General features: G+C 39.3%; 1 protein-coding gene across 9 annotated transcripts in view; it reads right to left on the bottom strand.

The window, feature by feature from the left end:
- INPP5A (inositol polyphosphate-5-phosphatase A) overlaps nucleotides 1-22,629 on the bottom strand; it is a 404,737-nt gene that overhangs the window by 28,043 nt on the left and 354,065 nt on the right. For all 9 annotated transcript variants that reach the window (XM_039480835.1, XM_039480836.1, XM_039480830.1 and 6 more), the window contains 3 exons: nucleotides 21,662-21,757; nucleotides 21,020-21,094; nucleotides 4,852-4,925 (listed from right to left, as the gene is read on the bottom strand). In XM_039480835.1, coding sequence (XP_039336769.1) covers nucleotides 4,852-4,925; nucleotides 21,020-21,094; nucleotides 21,662-21,757 — 245 coding nt within the window. The remainder of the gene's footprint in view (nucleotides 1-4,851; nucleotides 4,926-21,019; nucleotides 21,095-21,661; nucleotides 21,758-22,629) is intronic.

Raw genomic sequence — 22,629 nt, 5'->3', positions numbered from 1 at the left:
ATATAATAGCCAGGACCAGCATTAGTCAGATTTGCTACCATCATCATCTTTCGGCAACTAACGGAAGTTACTAGATCACAGGCACTGGTTCTCATGGGATACTTCAATCACCCTGATATCTGCTGGGAGAGCAATACAGCGGTGCACGGACAATCCAGGAAGTTTTTGGAAAGTGTAGGGGACAATTTCCTGGTGCAAGTGCTGGAGGAACCAACAGGAGGAAGAGCTCTTCTTGACCTGCTGCTCACAAACAGGGAAGAATTAGTAGGGGAAGCAAAAGTGGATGGGAACCTGGGAGGCAGTGACCATGAGATGATCGAGTTCAGGATCCTGACACAAGGAAGAAAGGAGAGCAGCAGAATACGGACCCTGGACTTCAGAAAAGCAGACTTTGACTCCCTCAGGGAACTGATGGGCAGGATCCCCTGGGAGACCAACATGAGGGGGAAAGGAGTCCAGGAGAGCTGGCTGTATTTTAAAGAATCCTTATTGAGATTGCAGGAACAAACCATCCCACTGTGTAGAAAAAATAGTAAATACGTCAGGCGACCAGCTTGGCTTAACAGTGAAATCCTTGCTGATCTTAAACACAAAAAAGAAGCTTACAAGAAGTGGAAGATTGGACAAATGACCAGGGAGGAGTATAAAAATATTGCTCAGGCATGCAGGAGTGAAATCAGGAAGGCCAAATCACACTTGGAGTTGCAGTTAGCAAGAGATGTTAAGAGTAACAAGAAGGGTTTCTTCAGGTATGTTAGCAACAAGAAGAAAGTCAAGGAAAGTGTGGGCCCCTTACTGAATGAGGGAGGCAACCTAATGACAGAGGATGTGGAAAAAGCCAATATACTCAATGCTTTTTTTGCCTCTGTCTTCACGAACAAGGTCAGCTCCCAGACTACTGAACTGTGCAGCACAGGATGGAGAGGAGGTGAGCAGCCCTCCGTGGAGAAAGAAGCGGTTTGGGACTATTTAGAAAAGCTGGACGAGCACAAGTCCATGGGGTCGGATGCGCTGCATCTGAGAGTGCTAAAGGAGTTGGCGGATGTGATTGCAGAGCCGTTGGCCATTATCTTTGAAAACTCATGGCGATCAGGGGAGGTCCCGGATGACTGCAAAAAGGCTATTGTAGTGCCCATCTTTAAAAAAGGGAAGGAAGAGGATCCGGGGAACTACAGGCCAGTCAGCCTCACCTCAGTTCCTGGAAAAATCATGGAGCAGGTCCTCAAGGAATCAATTCTGAAGCACTTAGACGAGAGGAAAGTGATCAGGAACAGTCAGCATGGATTCACCAAGGGCAAGTCATGCCTGACTAACCTAATTGCCTTCTATGATGAGATAACTGGCTCTGTGGATGAGGGGAAAGCCGTGGACGTGTTATTCCTTGACTTTAGCAAAGCTTTTGATACGGTCTCCCACAGTATTCTTGCTGGCAAGTTAAAGAAGTATGAGCTGGATGAATGGACTATAAGGTGGACAGAAAGCTGGCCAGATCATTGGGCTCAACAGGTAGTGATCAATGGCTCCATGTCTAGTTGGGAGCCGGTATCAAGCGGAGTGCCCCAGAGTTCGGTCCTGGGGCCGGTTTTGTTCAATATCTTCATTAATGATCTGGAGGATGGCATGACTGCATCCTCAGCAAGTTTGCAGATGAGACTAAACTCCGACGAAGTGGATATTCACCCACGAAAGCTCAATGCTCCAAAATGTCTGTTAGTCTATAAAGTGCCACAAGACTCTTTGCTGCTTTTACAGATCCAGACTAACACGGCTACCCCTCTGATACTCTCCAGGATCCACATCCAATTTTGAGATTCACATCCATCCCCAGGCCCCCTGAATCCTTGTCTCAGTCTATCCGCCTGGCTTACGCCAGTTCTTTCCCTGCACCTCAGTTCCTTATAAGAACTATCAGATCTATTTCCCCTACCCGACCATGTCCTTCTCGAAACCCCAATGGTTCTCTGTCCTGGTCTCCATGCCCAGCCAGTACCCATTCTCTCCCAGGATCCTCATTTAATCTTAGTCTCCCCTTAAAATACTTAAAATTTCCCTCCCCAACTCCCAGTCCCAGTGTCTTTACCTACCCAGTCACAGTCTCTCTCAGCTCTCGGACTGAGTCTCCTTTCCCAACCAGCTCCAGTTCCCCCACATACCCAGCTCCAATGCCTAGACTCTGCTCTAGCTTCCATGGTCCTTGCCACATCAGTCCCAGTCTCCTCTTTCAACTCCCATTTGTCCTCTCCCCCTCTGCTATATTCTAGTCCCAGTCTCCCTGTAAACTTCTTGCCCCAATCTACTCCTGCCCTGCAGGTCCAGCTTGTATCACCTCTGCATGTGAATCAGACCGCTTCCTGTTCCATGCAGCCTGGGCCCAGTGATGGGGGCATAGGAGACAGTACCCTTGTTCTCAGTTCAGGTCCCCAGGCCAAGAATTGCCAGTAGCTGCCCAGAGCTGCCATTGTAGGGAAAGTTCTGCTCAGGCTGGGGCTGAGGCATGTCCAGTGCAAATGGAACCTTTAGGGAATTTAGCCGCTAAAATTGAAGAAGTCTCTACTGAGAGTGTGTGAACTCAAGATTTTTCAAAGGTGTACAACTTGGCCAAATGTAGGCTGCTTTTCCTGGGGATACTAAAATGCACATCCCTGACAAAAGGCTATTCCCTGCCAAATTTCAAGGCCCTGATTCAAAGCAGAGGGGTGCTAGAAAAGGTCTCAATTTTTTAAATATGGGCAAATCAACAATTTCCCTAGCTTTGTTCTGAGAAATGGCTGAACAATTTTGGCTGAAATTTTCCCAAGACTTTAGCGTGATGGAAATATGTAGTGTGGAAAATATCTGCCCAAACAGATAACATTTGGCAAAGTTGTTATGTGTAAGTGAAAAGAGGGTCTTAAGTGTGAAATAACCTTAACAGGCAGTTCTACCAGTTGTGCCTATAATGAAGTGCCATTCTACTTGCTCTTGGAAGCTCGAGGCTCTTTTTTCTAGGAGTAGCAGAGTGCTGCAGTTATGTCACTGATACTAGTGGGAGTGGCTTGACTTTAAGCTATATATGTAATTATATGTATTAATGATTCGTATATTCAGAAATACTGAGGCCAAACCTGAAAATTAATGCAGTGTATGTTGGAACATGTTATCACATATACTGAGCCTAATCTGCCATTAATAAATAAGGCAACTACAACTTCTTATAAGACAGTGCTAATATTGGTGATATTCCATGGTGGTCTATATCCTGGTAACAAATCCAGCTGCCCTCCCCTTCCCTGACCAGGTACATAGCTAATGAAATACATTTGGAGATTTACACACTACTGGTCTTCTGTTATCATACTCAATCAATAAGAACAATTTAGAGCAGTGGTAACCTCTTCATGCATACTTCCGTTGTCCCTAGGGATCAATATACTCAGTATCACAGCTGGCTGGTGAGAAGTAACGAGACTATGATAACAAAAAGGCAAGCTTTCCAATTTTTTTCCTCAGATTGTGCCAAAACATCACACTTTTGTGTCTACTCCAATGGAAAAAAAATACCTAGTTACACATACAACAACACTGTATTTGATTTTACAGGACTCTGCCTCAAAGAAATTATAGCATCTTCTCTATGACTTCTTGCTCCTCAACTCTAGCTTTCTTTGTGATACTATTTTCCCTTTATTCAAAGCAACTGTACTAGACATGCGAGAGTTGAGCTCTCCTTTCTTGAAATAAGAGTCACAGATATTTAGAAATGGCTCAAAGTTTTCTTGGATTTCTCCAGAATAGTATTGTCATTTTAAAAATTCTTGTTTTTTGTTTGTTTATGGTCGATGCTTAATCACTGTTAAAATTATGGGGACATGATCAGGTTTAAAAAAATCACATTTATTTTAAAACCCCACATTTATTACCAGCCTTACTAACAATACTGGAAATTATAAAATTATTACAATTTCTTTTCATCCGTCCTGATATTTATCTTTTAACTGAGCAATGAAATCAGACTAATCACTTTCACATTTTGTTCAAGTCAGTTTTTAGTTAGTGTCAATTCCCCCTCATGTAGGGGTACTTTTCAAAGGTGCGAAGCCAAGATTTATTTAGTTTTTGTTATGGTAAAATTTTGGAACAGTTTACTTGGGCTTAGTGCACAAAAATAGCTACAAACTGAAGTTCTACAAACAAGTCTATGTTAGAAGGCACTCTAGTTTATTACACTATTCTGAAATCAACTATACACAGGGGCGGCTCTACAAATCACGCTGCCCCAAGCAGCGCGGAGCGCTGCGCCGCCCTTCCCCGGTCCCGCGGCGGGTCCCCTCTTCCCGCGGCTCTGGTTGAGCTCCTGCCGGCATGCCTGCAGCAGGTCCACCGGAGCCCGGGACCAGCGGACCTGCCGCAGTCATGCCTGCGGGAGCTCAACCGGAGCCGCGGGAAGACGGGACCCGCCGCAGTCATGCCTGCGGCAGGTCCGCTTGTTCCGGGCTCCGGTGGACCTGCCGCAGGCATGACGGCGGGAGCTCAACCGGAGCCAAATGCCGCCCCCCCGGGAAACGGCCGCCCCAAGCGCCTGCTTGGTGCGCTGGGGTCTAGAGCCGCCCCTGACTATACAAATATGGGACCAGTTGAATCCAGATGATGGGATATTTACAGACAGTAGAGCACTAGCAGCATGCAACCTGTAAGGTGTCACTATTCATACTGGTAACTGAGGGGATACAGGAAGAGCTGTAAAACTTTATAGCAGGATCAAAATATATATGTATATATACACACACACAATCACATACACACACACTCTTGCACTAATAACAATTACATTTTAGCCATCAATTAAATAAGTGGACTGTATATGTATCTTACCTGGGTGGAAATGAGATGTCCAGTTCATACAATTTGTCCTTAAAGACAGACAGCTCTTTGTCAAATTCTAAAAGCTATAAAAAATAAAACAGAATTAAACAACTTGTTTTCTTAATCAAACTGCAATCATTTAATTTTTTTCTGGTATTACTGAATGATTTAATGATCACATACTTTAGTAATATATCTTATTTGGAGCATACATCCTTACAGAAGAAATGTCAGTACTAGGTCAATGTAAAACACTTCAATATTTTGATGAAAAGGCACTCAATCAAAAAATAAAATAAAATCCTTCTTCATGATCTCAGTGAAACAGCTAACTTTTGCTCTTTAAACAGAGCTACCTCATGCACATTTATTATTTCAAGATTAGTTTAGATTTTCAAATTTCATTAGCAATCTTTTCAGGGATAAAACTGATTAACACCTTTAAAAATGCATAGCAAATTGATATACTAATCAAGCCACAAAATATGTCAGTAAAAGTACAATATAGGATATTTTTAACCCAGATAAGAAGGTACAGCAAACACAAGGATGTGCAAATCATTCCTCCTAAACAAAAGCAAGCAATATTTTTGCATAGCTATTTTTGCGCGGTATAGGTTAGATGGCAGAAAGAGGTTTGTGTGCCAGAGGCATTACATAATATTTAACAGACACATTTATAAGCCTAGGTTTAATGTACTGTTTATACAAGTCCTTGCCAAATTTATTTTCCTTTAGATCACTGCAAAGAAAATAATATCTGTAGTCTTTTATTCATAAACACAAACCTGTGAATAAAAGTCAATGATAATAGTGTGTGTTAAACCAATAACCATCCTGATGGACATAAACAACCTTATTTCAGAACCAGAGTTGGTGTTAAATCTGACATGCAAGTGAATTAGTGAGTAAAAAAAGCTCATAATCTGAACTGTTACTGACCATCGCTCTGAGTAAGTGCCACTTTCTATTTTGACAAGCTTGTCATCAAAATAGCACCCTTTATGATGGCTGTGTGTTTACCCACTGTTCACTAATAATTAATCATGTCCCATCTCACAGCTGTGCTGATATCATTGTATGAATGGCAGAGGTTCCGAAAGAAATTAGATTGTGTCCCTCTTTCCTCTCTGCCACCTCATAAATCATTCCTGAAATGTGCAATTAGCAGCTACTTGTTCACATTAATTATCTGTGTGAAAAGCAGCTACCTGAACCACCTGCATTGCTGATTAGCTACCTCCCTGTGGTCCACCTATTTTTCCTTCAGTGTTGCCTAGAATCTGTTTATGTATCTGTCTACATGTACGCATGTGGACATGAAAGCATTAGTAACTCCATGTTTTCGTGTTTGTATTCACCAGTTTGTACAATGGTGTGTTGAGAAAGATGTCACAACAAATGCCATTTTGAGATACTTTGTACAAGTTTTAATATTTGGACAAATCTCTAGTCACAGTTATCCATTTTTATACATGATTTTTGGAAGAATGTTTACAAATGTGTGTGTGAATTTACAGTACATACATAAATATGGGGCCTAAACCTGTAAACTTTATGCATGTTAAGTAACTTTTCTCATATGAGTAGTCTCATTGACTTCATGGGCCTAACTATGCGGGTAAAATTACTCAACATGCATGTTTTCAGGATCAAATCCTATATTTAAGTATGTACAGGTGTGTTATATTTATCGAATCTATCTATATGTACAGTATATACACATCCACACCTACACACACTGTTAACAGCTTTTTCTTGCTCCAAAATAGCCAGATAATCAGTGACACTAATTACTAAATTTGAATCCAATTTAAAGAACCAAACCAACCAACCTACCAACACCCCTCCCAAATGGTAATCAGAAAATCCCTTCTAAAAATGTATGTTTTAGAGAATTTAATTTTCTACTTTTCTCCAATAAAATCATAATATAAGGGAAAAAAAACAGTTGGGAGGAAAGAGGGTTACTATTGAAGTCTGAAGAATGAAAAAACTGAGTAAATGAACAATGCTGAGGATGTTAAATAACTGCATTGTCCTCTCATATTGACTCAAACATTCTAAACTTTGTATATCCAGATTATTTTTGTTATGATATTTGGGAACTGACTGGAGGCCAAAGTCTAGAGGATTAAGTGGTTAGACACATAGGTAAGAGCTGCTACTTAGTAACATCTGAAGAGATCTCTGGTGTTTTTATGTACTGTTGGTGGTTGGTTGTTTAGTTATGTGCTATGTACTGCAGATAAGCTGCTGACATTGCTGTGATTCAGATGACTGATAGCAGGAACAAGAATGTATTGTACACTAGAGGCTCTATGCATCTCCCGAGTTTTAACAAGCAGTGATATGTCTTTAACATAGTTAACAATAGTTAACAATAAAAGCAAAAGGTAATGACAACGTGGTAGGATGCAAACAAACAACTTGGTTGCTAACATATTATTAAGAACTGTTTGGAGATTGCTTAGAACAGCTGCGGAAGACTCAACTGCAAAAGAAAACACAGTTTAAATGGCACATTTTTACTTCAATGAATTATTTCTGGATGCAGTAATACCTTTCTGCATTTGAAATATGTTAAACTAATTTATTCATTTAATGAAATTACTTATTCTTCTCTAGGTGCTTATTAAAGAAAGCCCACATTTCTCCTACTCTGTCTCCAGTATCCACACCTTTATGCTCGAGCAGTGTCCCCCAGTAGCAAATAGCTGCTTTGGATACTCCTGGTCTGTGGAAGAGGATGACAGTGTGTTCAATATATTCATGAATTTCTTGTGGGAACTCTACTTGGGCTTCTCTCTTCTTTGTCAGGGACCCACTGCAGACACAGATGTGTGTAGTGTATATTTCAGATTTTGTAGTGTTTTTATTTTTAGCAAATTATAATTGATTTCTTAGAAGTAAAATTGTTGTAAATGGTGTTTTCCTTGAATTATATAAAAGCCTGGTCCCTTTCCAAGTTCTTTGCCCCAAAGAGTAAACTGACAGTTAATGAAAGACTGTAGAGCTCAACAGACCTCAGACAAAACTTTAAACACTGCAAACCACTGTAATAGTTTAAATCCAACTCAGTAAGAGAAAGGATTTGGAGCAGGGCATCTTTTTGTTCTGTGTTTGTACTATGCCTAGAGCAATGGGGTCCTGGCCCTTGGCTGGGGCTTCTAGGTTCCATTGTAATACAAATTAATATTATTAATAATAATAATTAGGGGCACAACCCTCTGAGTGCCTTTAATGTCATTGGGAACTGGACCCCTATTTTTAATTATAACCTCTGTATTTTAAAAGGATGAACCAGTTATATTGCTATGCACAATGATTCTGAGGATGATCATAGTTGTTTTCATACTGTGCATTAAATGGTGTTGTGAATAATTTCACTGCAGTAATAGTAACCTTTGTTTAAATATAGCTGTAGTTCATCCTACATGTTTTGAAGATGACAAAGAAATTCAATTGAAAGCCTGAAAATCAATATATTGCCCCATTTAATTTACTCATTGTAACATTATCCTTGAGAACCAAGCCTTTTAGGTGTTATATGGAGTGCTGGGGTAATTTGAGCAATTACAATGGGGTTTCAAGTATTATAGTTGGAAGCTGATACAGGGACGGCATGACACCAGCAGACAGTTTCATAGGTAGGGTACATTATTCCACACAAACTTGACCTTATATACTTTATACATATGGTTGAAAGATACAGGGCAAATTCTCTACTGGTATAATCCCACTGATAGCAAAGGAGTTACATAACAGAATATTTTGTTTACAAAGTCTAGTATGACTATTCAATCACAAGGTTTCTATAAGTTCGATGGTATAAACCATTCATGATGGATAATTTGCCTGTATTTCCCTAGCCTCATGTCCACTCACACATATACAAATGGACCTCAGTGAATATATACAGTATGCATATGTGTGCACACAGTAGATACACTGATGTATAAGTGTGAGATACAGCTCAGATTGTAGCACATCATGTTTTTTTGAACTGGTAGATTTATTTATGTGAGTTTGCAGTTTGGAGTTGCTGTACTTCCACTTAGCTTTCTTCTTGAGTCAAAATTCTGAGGTCCTAAATCAGTTTTTACATAATCCTTACTCAGGCAAACTCCCACTGACATATATGGTGAGGAAGTGAGTTAAAATTTAAGGACTGCAGAATTTGGGCCTTTGTAATTAATCAGTATTTTTGATGGGCCTTTTTGCAAGCACACAGGTGCTTCAATTACTTGTTATATAAACATGATGTAACTAATAAATCTGCACCAGTTTTTCACAATACTCATTTGCTTCCTTCTTGTAGCCACATTTCTTACCCTTTGTCTATTTGTGTCTTTAGACTGGAAACCCTACAGAATAGGGATGGTCTCCTTTTTGTATTTGTACCACGCTCAGCACAATGTGCAATCCTGATTGGGGCCTTCAGGTGTTATCATAATACAAATATTTACTGCTATTGCTAACATGGTGGACCACTTCATTTAATAATGAAATACAGCCCCTCATAAGGCAGAACATGGCAGATGTATAACAACATCAGAAACACTATATTATACTAATTGAGATTTTTTCAAAGATGGATATTATTATCAAAGTTAGAATTTGGCCAGGACACTGAAGAGTTTTGCAAACATTGCCGGGGGATTTTTACTGACCATGGTGTTTGGGTACTTGGGTTTAAGTCTTACTCAAAAAATGTCAAGTATCAGAGGGGTAGCCGTGTTAGTCTGGATCTGTAAAAGCAGCAAAGAATCCTGTGGCACCTTATAGACTAACAGACGTTTTGCAGCATGAGCTTTTGTGGGTGAATACCCACTTCTTCGGATACCCACGAAAGCTCATGCTGCAAAACGTCTGTTAGTCTATAAGGTGCCACAGGATTCTTTGTTGCTTTCTCAAAAAATGGTACAACCAAGATAAAGTCCTCAATCATCCCACACTGGGACAATGATTAGAATGTGATTTAGAGGAAAGAACTCTACCTACTGGCTTTTCCCTTCAGGTTTTCAATCAAAGGCTGTGTCTACACTACGAGTTAGGGGTGTGATTCCCAGCTCACGTGAGCTAGCACACTAAAAGTACTAGTGTAGCTGTGATAGCATGGGCAGTGGTGATATGGGGTAGCCATTATGAGTGTGCACCCATGGAGTTCAGGTGGGTTTGTACTTGGTGCAGCTAGCCCATACTGATGCTGCCACTGCCTGTGCTTCCATGACTACACTACTATTTTTAATATGCTAGCTCAGAGGACAGCATGAGTACATCTACGTGAACTGGGAATTACACCCGAAATTCACAGTGTAGACATAGTCTACAAATGGCCACAGCCTGACCTTGCTTAGTTAGTGAAATCTGACAAGTTCACAATCCAGTTGGCTCAAGTGCTAATTATAAAACATTTGTCATGAAATATCTGGATGCGTACCACATTAGCCTCAACGATGACTAATGTAACCAACCATATGATTTTCATTTTATTATTATTATTTGTATTATTGCAGTGCTTAGGAGCCCCAGTTATGGACCAGGATTCCATTGTGCTAGGCATTGTGCAAATACAGAACAAAATGATCTCTACCCCTTAACGAGTTTACACTCTAAGTCTTGTCTACACTAGAGGCACAGCTGCAGTGGTGTAGCTGTGCCACTGTAGTGTAGTTACTTACTACGGAAGCAGAACAGGTTCTACTGTCACTATGGTAAATCCATCTCTCCTAGAGGTGGTAGCTAAGTTGTCAGAAGAATTCTTTCGTTGACCTAGTATTGTCTACATCAGGATTTAGGATCGCTTAATTACATCGCATAGGGCGTGAAATTTTTCACAGCCCTGAGCAATGTAGTTAAGTCAACCTAACTCTGTAGTGTACAACAGCCCCAAGCGACAACAGAATGGTACAGACAGATGGAGGGGAGAGCCAAGGAAACAATGAGACAATATTAATCAACATGAACCTGTGACTAATCTTTTTTTAAATATCACGATCAATACCACCATAAAAGCTTTATTCACATTGTAATAACTTATTTGTAAAAAAAAAATTGGCTTAAAGCAAATTATTTCTGGTTACTGGGTATAATGAAGCCTCTTTGAACTTAAGAACAGTTGGACATATTTCAACAGTGAAAAAAAATGGGGGGGTGAAGGAGAGGGACAAAATTTGCCTCTATAACAGTTATAATTCAATAAGCTTATTGATAACAAGTGCACTTCTAAAGCATCATGGAACATCCAATGGGTGCTTCATTTCAACCACTGACACATGCAAATGTTCAATGTACCCAAACAATTACTAGTCCCACCACTGATCTCCATACAAAACTTGCAGTAACTTCAATCAGAATTCTGTGTATAGAATGATGGCAGGATTGAGTTCCCACAGTTTATTATAGTGGCACTGCTGCAGCTCTGAGTGTTGCCACTATAAACTACGGTTTCCATGGGTTTACAAGAGGGCTGTTAAAAGTGACTGTGTTTCAGAGTCCTGGAGAGAGGTGGGTTTTCTCTGCCCCCTCCTTTATAGCCTTTTCAAGTGAAACCAGTGTGGATCAGTCCCACGGTGGGTTGCAGAACCTGGGGAATGTGCACAGGAGTTGTATGCAGCAGAGCCCCCCTCAGGTGCTCCCATGTACGACTGGGTAGCAGAGATATAGGGTTGGGCTAGGCTGGTGAATCCCTTGCTATGCAAATCCACTTGCTATCCCCTCTTATGGGGATGCAGTAGGTGAGTGTGGAGGGGTTGCAATTAGCTCTTTCAGTCCTGAAGCTGGTGTGATGGCTGAAGAACTGCTCCCCTACAGCGGTTCAGGCTGTGCACTGGGACCAGGATTTTGGGCTAAGAGAGTATTTACATGGAATATTAAATTCAGAAATGATTTCACTCGAACATTTAAAATGATCAAAGAATTTTAACACAGCTTAGCTAGTTAAAGAAACCATGTCAATTTTGCTGGCTTAGACTTAAGAGTAAAAAGGTACTGTGAAAAAGGTCAATGTCCACAGGGACACTGCTATGAGCTGCCTTGGCTAAAATCACAGAAGTATGAACCCTTTATAACAGGGCAACTTAATTCAGTCATTGGAGTAGAACAACGGCAATTACTCATCAAGACCTACAGACCAAAGTCAGAGCATTGTTAGATCAGAAGGTGATATTAGCAGCATTTATCAAATCTATCTGCAGCAACCACCAGAGAATTCACAGCTGTGAAAGGGAAATGAAGTTTCAGACAAAAAAAAAAAAAAAAAAGAGATGAGCACACAGAAACGACCTTAGAAAATTAAAATATGTGAAGTCTGGCCATTGTATCTCATGTAAAGTGCACACTCTTTAAAAGACTTGTGGAAAATATAAGCTTTCCAATCAAGAGGGAAATATTTGGGGAGTGATTCTGCAGGCCTTTCTCAAACCAAACTGCCAATGACTTCAAATAAAGACTTGGGGAAATAGTGGTCTCTCTGACTCGGGTATAAAACTCTCAAACACAGATTTGTCTAATCTGTTTACAGCAGGTGTTTTTCTAACTAAGAGTCAGTAAGATTGTCTGTTACTCTACATATTGAATCTTCTTTAAATTTCTTCCTCTTAAAAGAGAAAATATCACAAAACGATAGCCAGCACTCGTGTAACAACATTTTTACAGGAAAAGCCTCTGTAACTTATCCTGTAATGTTACTATTACATGTAAATGTTTATTAGCCACACTTTTTGTACATTAGTATTGCAGTGGTAATACTATAGTTCAGGCTGAGCTGGGTTGTTTCATATTAAAGGCCAAAATCAGACTTGAGCCCAAATCATCAACTTCCATAAAATGCTATGGCAAGAGGATCATTAAGAAGTCATCAAGTCCAACTCCCTGCACTGTGGCAAGACCAAGTAAACTTAGACCATCCCTGACAGGTGTTTGTCAAACATGTTTTTAAAAATCTCCAATGATGAGGATTCCACAACATCCCGTGGAAGCCTATTCCCTTAAATAACCTTATAGTTAGAAAGTTTTTCCTAATATTTAACCAAAATCTCCTTTGCTGCAGATTAAGCCCATTACTTCTTGTCCTACTTTCAGTGGACATGGAGAACAATTGATCAGCATTGTCTTTATAACAGCCCTTAACATATTTGAAGACTATTACAAGGTCCCCCATTAGTTTTCTTTTCTCAAGACTAAACATGGCCAGTTTCTAACATTTCCTCTTAGGTCAGGTTTTCAAAACCTTTTATCATTTTTATTGCTCTCCTCTGGACTATCTCCAGTTTATTCACATCTTTACTAAAGTGTGGCACCCAGAATTGGACACAGTACTCCAGCAGAGGCCTCACCAGTGCCGAGCAGTACAGGACAATTATCTCCCATGGCTTACATATCACGCCTGTTAATACATCCCAGAATGTTATTAGCCTTTTTTGCAACTGCATCACATTGATGACACATATTCAATTTGTATCCATTATGACCCTTATATCCTTTCAGCAGTACTACCACCTAGCCAGTTACTCCCATTTTGTAGTTGCGCATTTGATTTTTCCTTCCTAAGTGTAGTACTTTGCACTTGTCTTTATTGAATGTCATCATGTTGATTTCAGACCAGTTCTCTACATTTATTGAAGTCATTTTGAATTCTAATCCTGTCCTCCAAAATGCATGCAACCTTGCCAAGCCTGGTGCCATCAGCAATTTTTTTAAAGCATACTCTCCACTCCATTATCCATATCATTAATGAAATTACTCAATAGTTTCAGACCCAGGACTGAGGTCTGCAGGACCTCTCTAGATATGCGCTCCCAGTTTGACAGAGAACCATTGATACTTACATGTTGAGTACGGTCTTTCAGCCAGTTATGCCCCCACCTAACTGTAATTTCATCTAGACCCTATTTCCCTAGTTTGCTCATGAGAATGTTGTGGAATTGTGTCAAAAGCCTTACTAAAATCATGTCTACTGCTTCCACCCGCCCGCTCCCTCCCGCCCATGCACTAGGCCAGTAACCTTGTCAAAGAAGGAAATTAGGTTGCTGTGGCATGATTTATTCTTGACAAATCCATGCTGGCTAGTCCTTATCACCCTATTTTCCTCCAGGTGTTTATAAACTGATTATTTAATAATCTGTTGCAGTATCATTCCAGGAATCGAAGTTAGGTTGACTAGTCTGTAATTCTCCAGGTCTTCTTTGTTCCCTCTTTTAAAGATAAGTTCTATGTATGCCCTGCTCTGGTCCTTTGGGATCTCACTTGTACTCCATGAGTTTACCTGTAGAAAAAGGGTTTTGAGGAGAACTGCCACTTATAGAGCTTTTCTAAGGTTATGCCATGGGAGGGTTGTGTGTGCAGGAGGCCAGGGTAATCTGCATGGCAGCTCCATGTGTCTGCACTGTCTCTGGGGCTCTCTCCCTGGCTCCTCTGGAAGTTCCCCCAATGTGAAAAGGGCTGGGGAAGTGTGACAGTAATCCCGGGGTGTATTAACTGTCTGCAAGCTTCTCTGCTGTTGTCCTGTCTCTCTTATCAAGCCGGTCTCTCTTATCAATAGAAGTTGGTCCAGTAAAAGATATTATCTCATCTACTTTGTCTCTCTAATATTCTGGAACCGACACAGGTATAACTACACTACATACATAGATTTTTAGAGTAATTTCCATAGAGCTCTATTGGTTACATCCTTTTAAAATTCTGTAATACTCTTCCATAAGGATCTTGGCACCATTTTTCCTTATCTATTTCCCCACATCCCCCCTCCTCAGATGCACATCCCTGCCCTTCCCTGAGAGTGCTTTGTAAGGTCCAGCCTGAGGTTGGAATAAATGGTGCCACAGAGGTGGATGACATCTCTCTGTATGAGATGGGAGACTACATACAGCATAGTGCAGAGGAATGTGCTTATGGCTCAGCAATATGGTCCTAGTTCAGGAAAGCACCTTTATTCAGGAAAACACTGAAGGATGTACTTAACTCCAAATGTGTGCTCAAGTGTTTTCCTGATTCAGGGCCTATGAGCAACCTCTATCCCTGCTGTTGGACTCCTGAGTCATCTCAGGACCTATATGTAAATCTGTGGTAGAGATCATCCTCAAATCAAGGGATCGCCGATGATGATGTTGATCCCTGCTGTGAACTGAGCACTGATGGATGTGGGGGAAAGTGGGCAGGACATGGGGTTAGAACCGTTAGTGTTAGGGTGTGGCCACAGTATAAGTACGAGGACAATTTGATGAATGCAAATTACGTATATTGTGGGATTTTCAGTTATTCTTAATGCCAGCCATGAGTAATGGTTTATTCAAGTGTGCTTAAGAGCTACTGCACAAGAAATTGAGAGAAGGGGCAGCATGAGGGCCAGGCACTGACAGAAATGCTTTGGAAAGATTCACATGATACATTAACCCTCCCTAGCAGCCATTCAGTACCTCATGATGTATACTAGACACTGTTTTCCTTGGTCCTCCAGCCTGTACACACACTTCTCTGTTGCATTGTAGGTAACAAGCACTATGCTCAGCAATGTACTGCTAGCTCAGAACTGCTGTCAATACCCTGATCTACATCAGATAGGATCCACTCCTCATTTTATTTTGGGATATGTTCAAAAGAAAGTGCTTCATTTCAGAACTTGAATTTTGGCACGGCCTTTAAGTAGTTCTCAAGAAGGAACTTTAAATTCTCTCTTCCCAGATCTCTGAGCTCAGGGTTAAACAAAAAATAGTCCAAGGTATTCTAAAATGCAGCCTGGCCACTTGCATCTTTTAAACAGAGGCATAAAACACAGAGTACAGGACCCATCATTCAATGCTCCATCTTCATTTAATCAGAGCCACTACAAAGGGGTCAGTATTATCTGCTCCACTGTATACAAACTAGGTGAGAGTTCAGGTACTTGGGCCATGTTTGAATGTCCCTATTCTAACTCCTAAAGAAGTCTACTCAAAAGTGTATATCCCTTACTCTAGGTAGCTGCTGTTGAATAAAAAAAATTACATTAATATTGCAATCTTTCCAAATCAGGCTCAGAGTCACAATGAACATTTTTGTATATAGCTTGATCTTAATAAGGTCCTCATCCTGTAATTGAATCTATAGGTCCCTGTGCCTACATGGAGCCCCTTGATTTCAAGGGGCTGATCCTGTAAAGCCTTACTTCCATGAATAGCTCTTTCAAGACTATTTGCTGGAACAGACACTTAGATTATTTATATTGTAACACTTGTGATGGCAATTCAATTGCACTGTATTTATACATACACAGTATATCCTATTATATATGCATACACAAAATACAAGTCTGAACAGAAATTAACTTTTAGAAAAAGATTTATAAGTAGGAGATTCCTAATCAAAGTTTGATAGATTTACTGTACATGTCTATTAATTTTTAAATGTCTCTGGTAATAAAATACAACATGAATTTAGGAAATTAGCACTGTGGAATGTACTGTGTTGTACATGTGGATTTGGGGATTGCAATTTTATACAGGCATAAAAATGTAGGAATTATATACATTACTTACGGGGATCTAAAAAAAATACACATTAGCTGAACAAAGACTTTGGTCCAGATTCGGCAGTCTTTACTCAGGCAACTTTCCCATTGTTGTTAATGAGAATTTTATCTAAGGACTACAGTATTGGGCTTTCAGGATAATTGGGTATACACAAATGTGCTTCTGTGCTACAGAATACAGTGTTATCTTTTATGCAGTTCAGTTTAAAAAAATTACCTGGACATCAAAATATGTCAGTTGGATTAAATTGACTATGTGCCAGAGTCCAGACTTCAAATATGGACACAAGAGTTTCCCTCATTTGACTATATTAATCCAAGGACAGATGGAATGCTTTAGAACAGCATTCAACACTGCTGCATGTACACATGGACTGGTTTTGATTCTTACAAGTAGTAGACAGAAAAGCACAGTGGAGCAAAGAATCATTAGGCACTATTGGTAATTTCGTGACTGTGGAAGACCAGTCTTGTACTGATGTGACACCCTGATGTATTGTAGAAAGAGACACATTTTAATTGTATAAACCAGCTTCCGAAACATTTACTGACTTTGCATTTGTTAGTGGAATGTATTGGTCAGATCATAAGATTTCCTCCATCCATTGTCCCCATTTTGGCCTTTTAGAACCTATCCCACTGCACACCGACTGAGTACTGAATTGAGCTAACAAAAATCCAAGCAGGTGAACAGTGTTTTCAAGTGAAGGAGGGATGCATTATGTCATTTTCTCATTTATATTATGTGAAAAACAGTCACCTCAGAGTACAGCTTTAAATTAAGAAGATTGCTCTGACAGATTCAGGTGTATAGGTTCCCCTCTCCCCCAGTCCTCGGCAACTGTGATCCTGAGCAATCAATTTCCTTTCTCTATCTTAATTTGCCCCTTATACATCATATTCAAGATTTTATCTGGACAGGGGCTAGGTGGCTCAGTGGATAAACCTCTGCCTTTTCACCTCTGGGATCATGGTTCAAGTCAAATCCTGATGAAATGCGTTTGATCGTCCTAATCTAGTTCTTAGTGGACAGCATTCCCATTATCTTTAAAAGGGTCAGAGCCAAGGCCATTGGGAAGAGTGCATTGTGCTATATCTTGTCTGTTGATTAATACATTTTCAGTGATGCCAGTTCCTTAACTTCATGAGCACACATATTCACACAAAAAAGCTGAATAAAGGTTCCTAGTGGATTAAACTTCTCTCTCTTTCCCTCTCATACTCACAAATCCTTTTAGGTTTCCCTGGAAATATTTAAAAAAATCAGCAATTGCTGATCATTTTGAAAAGATTAACTCCTGCGTTAAGAAAAAAAATCTCTAATTAATTAGCTCAATAATTACTTTAAATCCTTGTTTGACATATGGAGAACACAATCATGAGAATTTATAACCAGAACCATTTTAATAACACATTCTAATTCTCTTCTCTTATGTATGTTAGTTAATCTAAAAAGACTTTTGGATCGAAGGGATTAAGCCCCAAGAAAGATATCTTTTGTTGTATACAAGACAGGAGGCCAGATAACTAGATGAAGTACTTGTTATTATAGGAATTTATTCTCCATTCTCTGGAAACTGTTATTTGGGATCTGCTGGAAGAAATGGGTATTTGACAGTTGGTGTGAACAAAACAAAAACAACACAGCCATAGCCTTCATTTTGTCTTATCCCATCAAAAAGGTACAGTAAGAAGAAATATATAAACATTTCCCTTTCATGGCCAAGGTTATTGGGCTTTTCCTTGACCTGGAGAAGGGAGTCAGCAGATCTGCTGCCACAGACTGCTGCATGAAATATGTGAAAGCATTTGAAAAGTGGCAGGGCAGAGATAATGTTACGCCACCTGGAAATCCTAGAATCATCTGGGGTCTGCTTTGGACCCAAACACAAAAGCTGGGAAGAACAATTCCTTATGAATCATTCAACTGGCCTAGGATCACCAGAGTGCATTGCACTCTGGTTCTATCCCCACCTGCCCCTAGTGTGCCCCTGATGTATCTGTGATGCAGGAAGTAGACAGTGTAAAGGAAACCAAGGATTCCCCCAAGCTGCAGTGGTCTTCAGCTGTCTGCCTAAGGCTGCCTTAAATTTCCTTTGTGCTTCTGGAGTAGTGCAAAGGTGACTTATCTCTAGGAAGGATTGAGTCCTAGGTCCCAAAAGAACAGAGTAGACAGAGGAAGAAGCACAGACAGTCTTTTCATGAAGATGCAGCAAGAAAGGAGGACAAATGTTTTACCCATATAGTCATAATACAGTTTCTACAAGCAGTACATGAGATAGCTCAACGACATCACCAAAAGCCTGCTCTGCTCCCATTGAAGTCAATGGCCAAACTATCCTCTAGCTGCAGTGGAAGCAGGATCAGCCTCAAAGCTGTTAAGATAATGAGTTGATTGAAAACTCCTATAGTACAGTAATGGTCAAATTCATGAGGACAAAATATGATTTTCCTGCTGATATAGTTCATGAATATAGTTTATGTGAGATATATGAATATATGAACCATTTTTCATTTTTGAGAGTGGTTAAGGATTATAAAATATTTTTAATGATTTAATCATTCTCCTACAGTCATTAATAGTTTTTACATTCCTGCTATATATTTATTTAATTGGCTACTGAACTGGCAGCATTTAATTAATGGTTCCTTTGCACAAATCAATAGCAATTATGATTTTTTCTGGTTAAATAATTAATTATCCTTGAATTGTTTTTCTTTGTAACGTTTTTCAAGTTAACAGGAGGACGTGCAGGTATTGTACAGGAGAACTTGGCTGGATCTGAGGACCAGTGTTTCTAAGCTCTTCTATCCCAAAGATACTACTTTTAGATGCCCATTTAAACTCACTGTATTTGGGAATTAATGTGACAATCAGAGCCAAGTTCCGCCTCGTGTGACTCATGCATTCCATCCTTTCCATTATTTTCTTTGTAACACTCACCACTGTAGCATGTACGCACTGTAGCTCCATTGTAGTCAATGGAGTTATACTAGAGTTGAACTGAGTCCTTGAAGTACATTACAATGCTAAGGTAGATTTCACTTGATGTTCTATGATAATTTTGCATTAGTTAGAGATTTGACATGAATTTTCCCTTTTCTATCTTCTTGCATACCTTAGTAAAGCTGCTATCTGCACTGATCTTTTTTAAACAGAATGATATAGAAGGGTCTTCACTTACTCATTGTACATGCCATTTTGTGGAGGAAACGGGGACAATTGCTGAAGTTTGGAAAATATTAGACCTAAAATATTTCAGACTGGAAACGACAGTATTTCTGCTGAACTGATAATTTGTATCTGTTTTAGATTTTTCATAAACATGATAACCATTTCTACATCTATCTTAAGAATTCTTTTTGTTGATTAAAGTGTAAAAAAGACGGAATAACTGTGTATGGACAATGATAAAGTAGGCTGTTTTTAATAAATATTTGTCATGTCTTGTCACATCTGCACAAATTCCACTGTTACTGAAGAGACACCACACTGATAAAAAAGAGCTCAGAAAATCAATGAATCTTGAGCTAAAGCAGTTGCTAAACACACAGAAAACATCTTTATCCAACAGTCATAGTGCTGTGAAAATTCCCAAGCCTTGCATCGGTATAGCTAAGGAAAATTTAATCTTCCCAAATACTCATCAGGGCACTCCATCCTGCAGACCTGACAGCCCCACTTATAATTAATTATACAATTTCGATGGGAATATCGACTAAACAAAGCTATAAATCATAGAAAAAGTCAATAGGCATGGACACATTCAATCATGTCCCGACCAATGATTACTACTCTTAAAATACAATAATTATTTTCAGGAGCCAGCTTGAATTAAATTTCTGTCAGGCTGGTACAAGACCGCTGGTTGATGAAGGATGCGATGGATTTTTTTGGTTGAATTCGGCATAGGAACATTTATCCTTTTAGATAGGTAGTTTGTTTTTAGTGATCATGGTGCTGCGTGTTTAACTAGACCATGAAGATTAGATTATCTCCAATGGCTCATTATATCGTTTATCTTTTTCCTTCCATGCTTGATCTGGAAGATTTCCTGCTTCTCGGCGCGTGAATGAAATGGCAGCTGATTTTGAAATGTAATATGTTAAAGTATCATGTCTGCATATGAGTTTGCATACAAGTATGTGTGTATGGGCATGTGGTTCATGTATGAGAAATCGTCCAAACTGTCAGTTGAAATACCACTGGTATATTATGAATTGCAGTAAAGAGGAGTGACTTTGTTCAGCAGATAAAGCTGTACTGAAAGAAGAATAAAATTATAAACCTTCAAGTTGATATTAAAAAAGTTAAGAGAAATAAAACAGATAAATGTAGAGACAAGTTTTCATTTCTCTTGTTTATCTGTCAAATGGAATTGGAAATGGAACAGGGAATTTTTAGCGAGATAATATAAAGAAAGGCTATGTCAAAGCATAGATTGGACCAAATGTTTCAAAAAGAGAAAAATATCGGTATGTGAAGATAGTCAATATCAATTTTCCATCCACAGTAATATATTTAGACCCCAAAAAAGGTAACTTACCCATGGTTTTTTGAGCTATTTTGTCCAGGTGGGTCCCACTTCTAATCTCATGTGCCCACCATAAATGTAGATATGTAAAAAAACGACTTATTTTTAAAATATTGCATAGCCACAAACTTACCGCAGTGCCGTTGTTGTCTCTAAAAACATCTTGATTAAAATAGTCAAAGAGCTTCTTTTCTAACTGTAACATAACCTGAGAAAGTAAAGCAGGAAAAAAAAAATCAGGGAAGAACTTCTGGCCTAAGTGGTCATATGAGATAGGCAGTCAGTCATTCTCAACTATATAAATTCAGCCCTTTAAAAATCAAGTAAATTTCTAGATCGCTAAATCTCTTTCCTTATCAATCAGCCCATTTGGTTCACTGGCAAACAGCTAACAAGATTAAACAAACAGTTCTGAAGAGTGTGGACATCTATATTCTCCCCCTAAATGATGATGTGTAAGTCTAATATTTGCAGGGCTACGTAAAGTGCCTCTCAGGAAAGAATACAACCTACCAAAAACTCACTTGCATCACAAATCATACAATAATTCACACCTAACAGCCCAATCTTGCAAGATGATGCTCATCACCCTAAAGGATCAGGTGCTAAGTTATCTTAGCCTACATTCTGTAACTACATTTTTGGAGTTAAATTCATCCCTGATAAGTGACTTCCAGAAATTACAGCCAGAGATAAATTTTGCCTTTGATGTTTGCAAATCTGAAAAGGAGATGTTCAACAATCTTCTCTGATATGTCTGTATTCGGTTACATACCTTTCGGTCATTATCAGATTCACGGAATATTAGCTTGACTACTTCATTGGTGTCAGCTGCCCGGATAGTCTGCATTGTAGCCTTTGTACAAAGTGTCTAATAAAAAAGAAAGCAAGAGAGAGATGGTTTTATCAGAAAGATGAACCCCCATTTTGTAGCCTTCTCAATCAATAAACATTGAGGGCTTGATCAAATGCTCAGTGAAAAGTGTGTTTTTGCTGAAGGTCAATTTTAAATACAAAACACTATTAATTTAATGTATTGCCATTCACTAAAAATCTAGCTAATGAGCTACATTAATGTTCTAACACAAACTGACAAAACCAAGAAAATTCTTTCTTAAAGCAAACATTAACTTCTTAACTCATTGTACTGTGCATTTTTACTTTAAAAGGTTTGACCTTATTACATGATCCCACCTCAGACATTAGTTGTGACCATCCTGAACAGCCATTCCTGCTAGCCCAGCAGACCCCAAATTTTGTTTCACATACCACTTCCTTAAAAAATTGTAAAGTGAATTGATGGAACTTCAAGCTCACATACAAACAGTAATACATGTAGCAATTTAGGAACCCCTGACAATCTATTGTAAAAATTTCATGCTCAAATGTGGTTTCAATCTATAAACATAAACCAACAAAACTTTTATAACTTTGCAATTGGCTGCCGGGGCTAAGTCTATCGGAGAAGCAAATCCTCTTGTATGACCACCCTTCTCAACAAGTGACGGCACTATACTCCTAAATATTGTATTAATTAGCTTTAGGTATGCCTATTGTGAAAGGGACTTCTCTGTTGCATTCAATTACAGATGGAAATCTGGAGGATTCAGCAAAGCACTTAAACATATGCTTAAATTTAAGCATATGCATAAGCCCTACTGAAGTTAAGCAAATGGGTAAGTGTTTTGATAAACAGGACAGGCTGCTGAATTTGGGCCCAGATATGATGCAGGGTTAGGAGAG

Source organism: Mauremys reevesii, linkage group 7 (assembly GCF_016161935.1).
Source record: "Mauremys reevesii isolate NIE-2019 linkage group 7, ASM1616193v1, whole genome shotgun sequence".
NCBI classification, from domain to species: domain Eukaryota; kingdom Metazoa; phylum Chordata; order Testudines; family Geoemydidae; genus Mauremys; species Mauremys reevesii.
The sequence above is the reverse complement of the archived record's forward strand: the minus strand, read 5'-3'. Positions and strand labels throughout refer to the sequence as shown.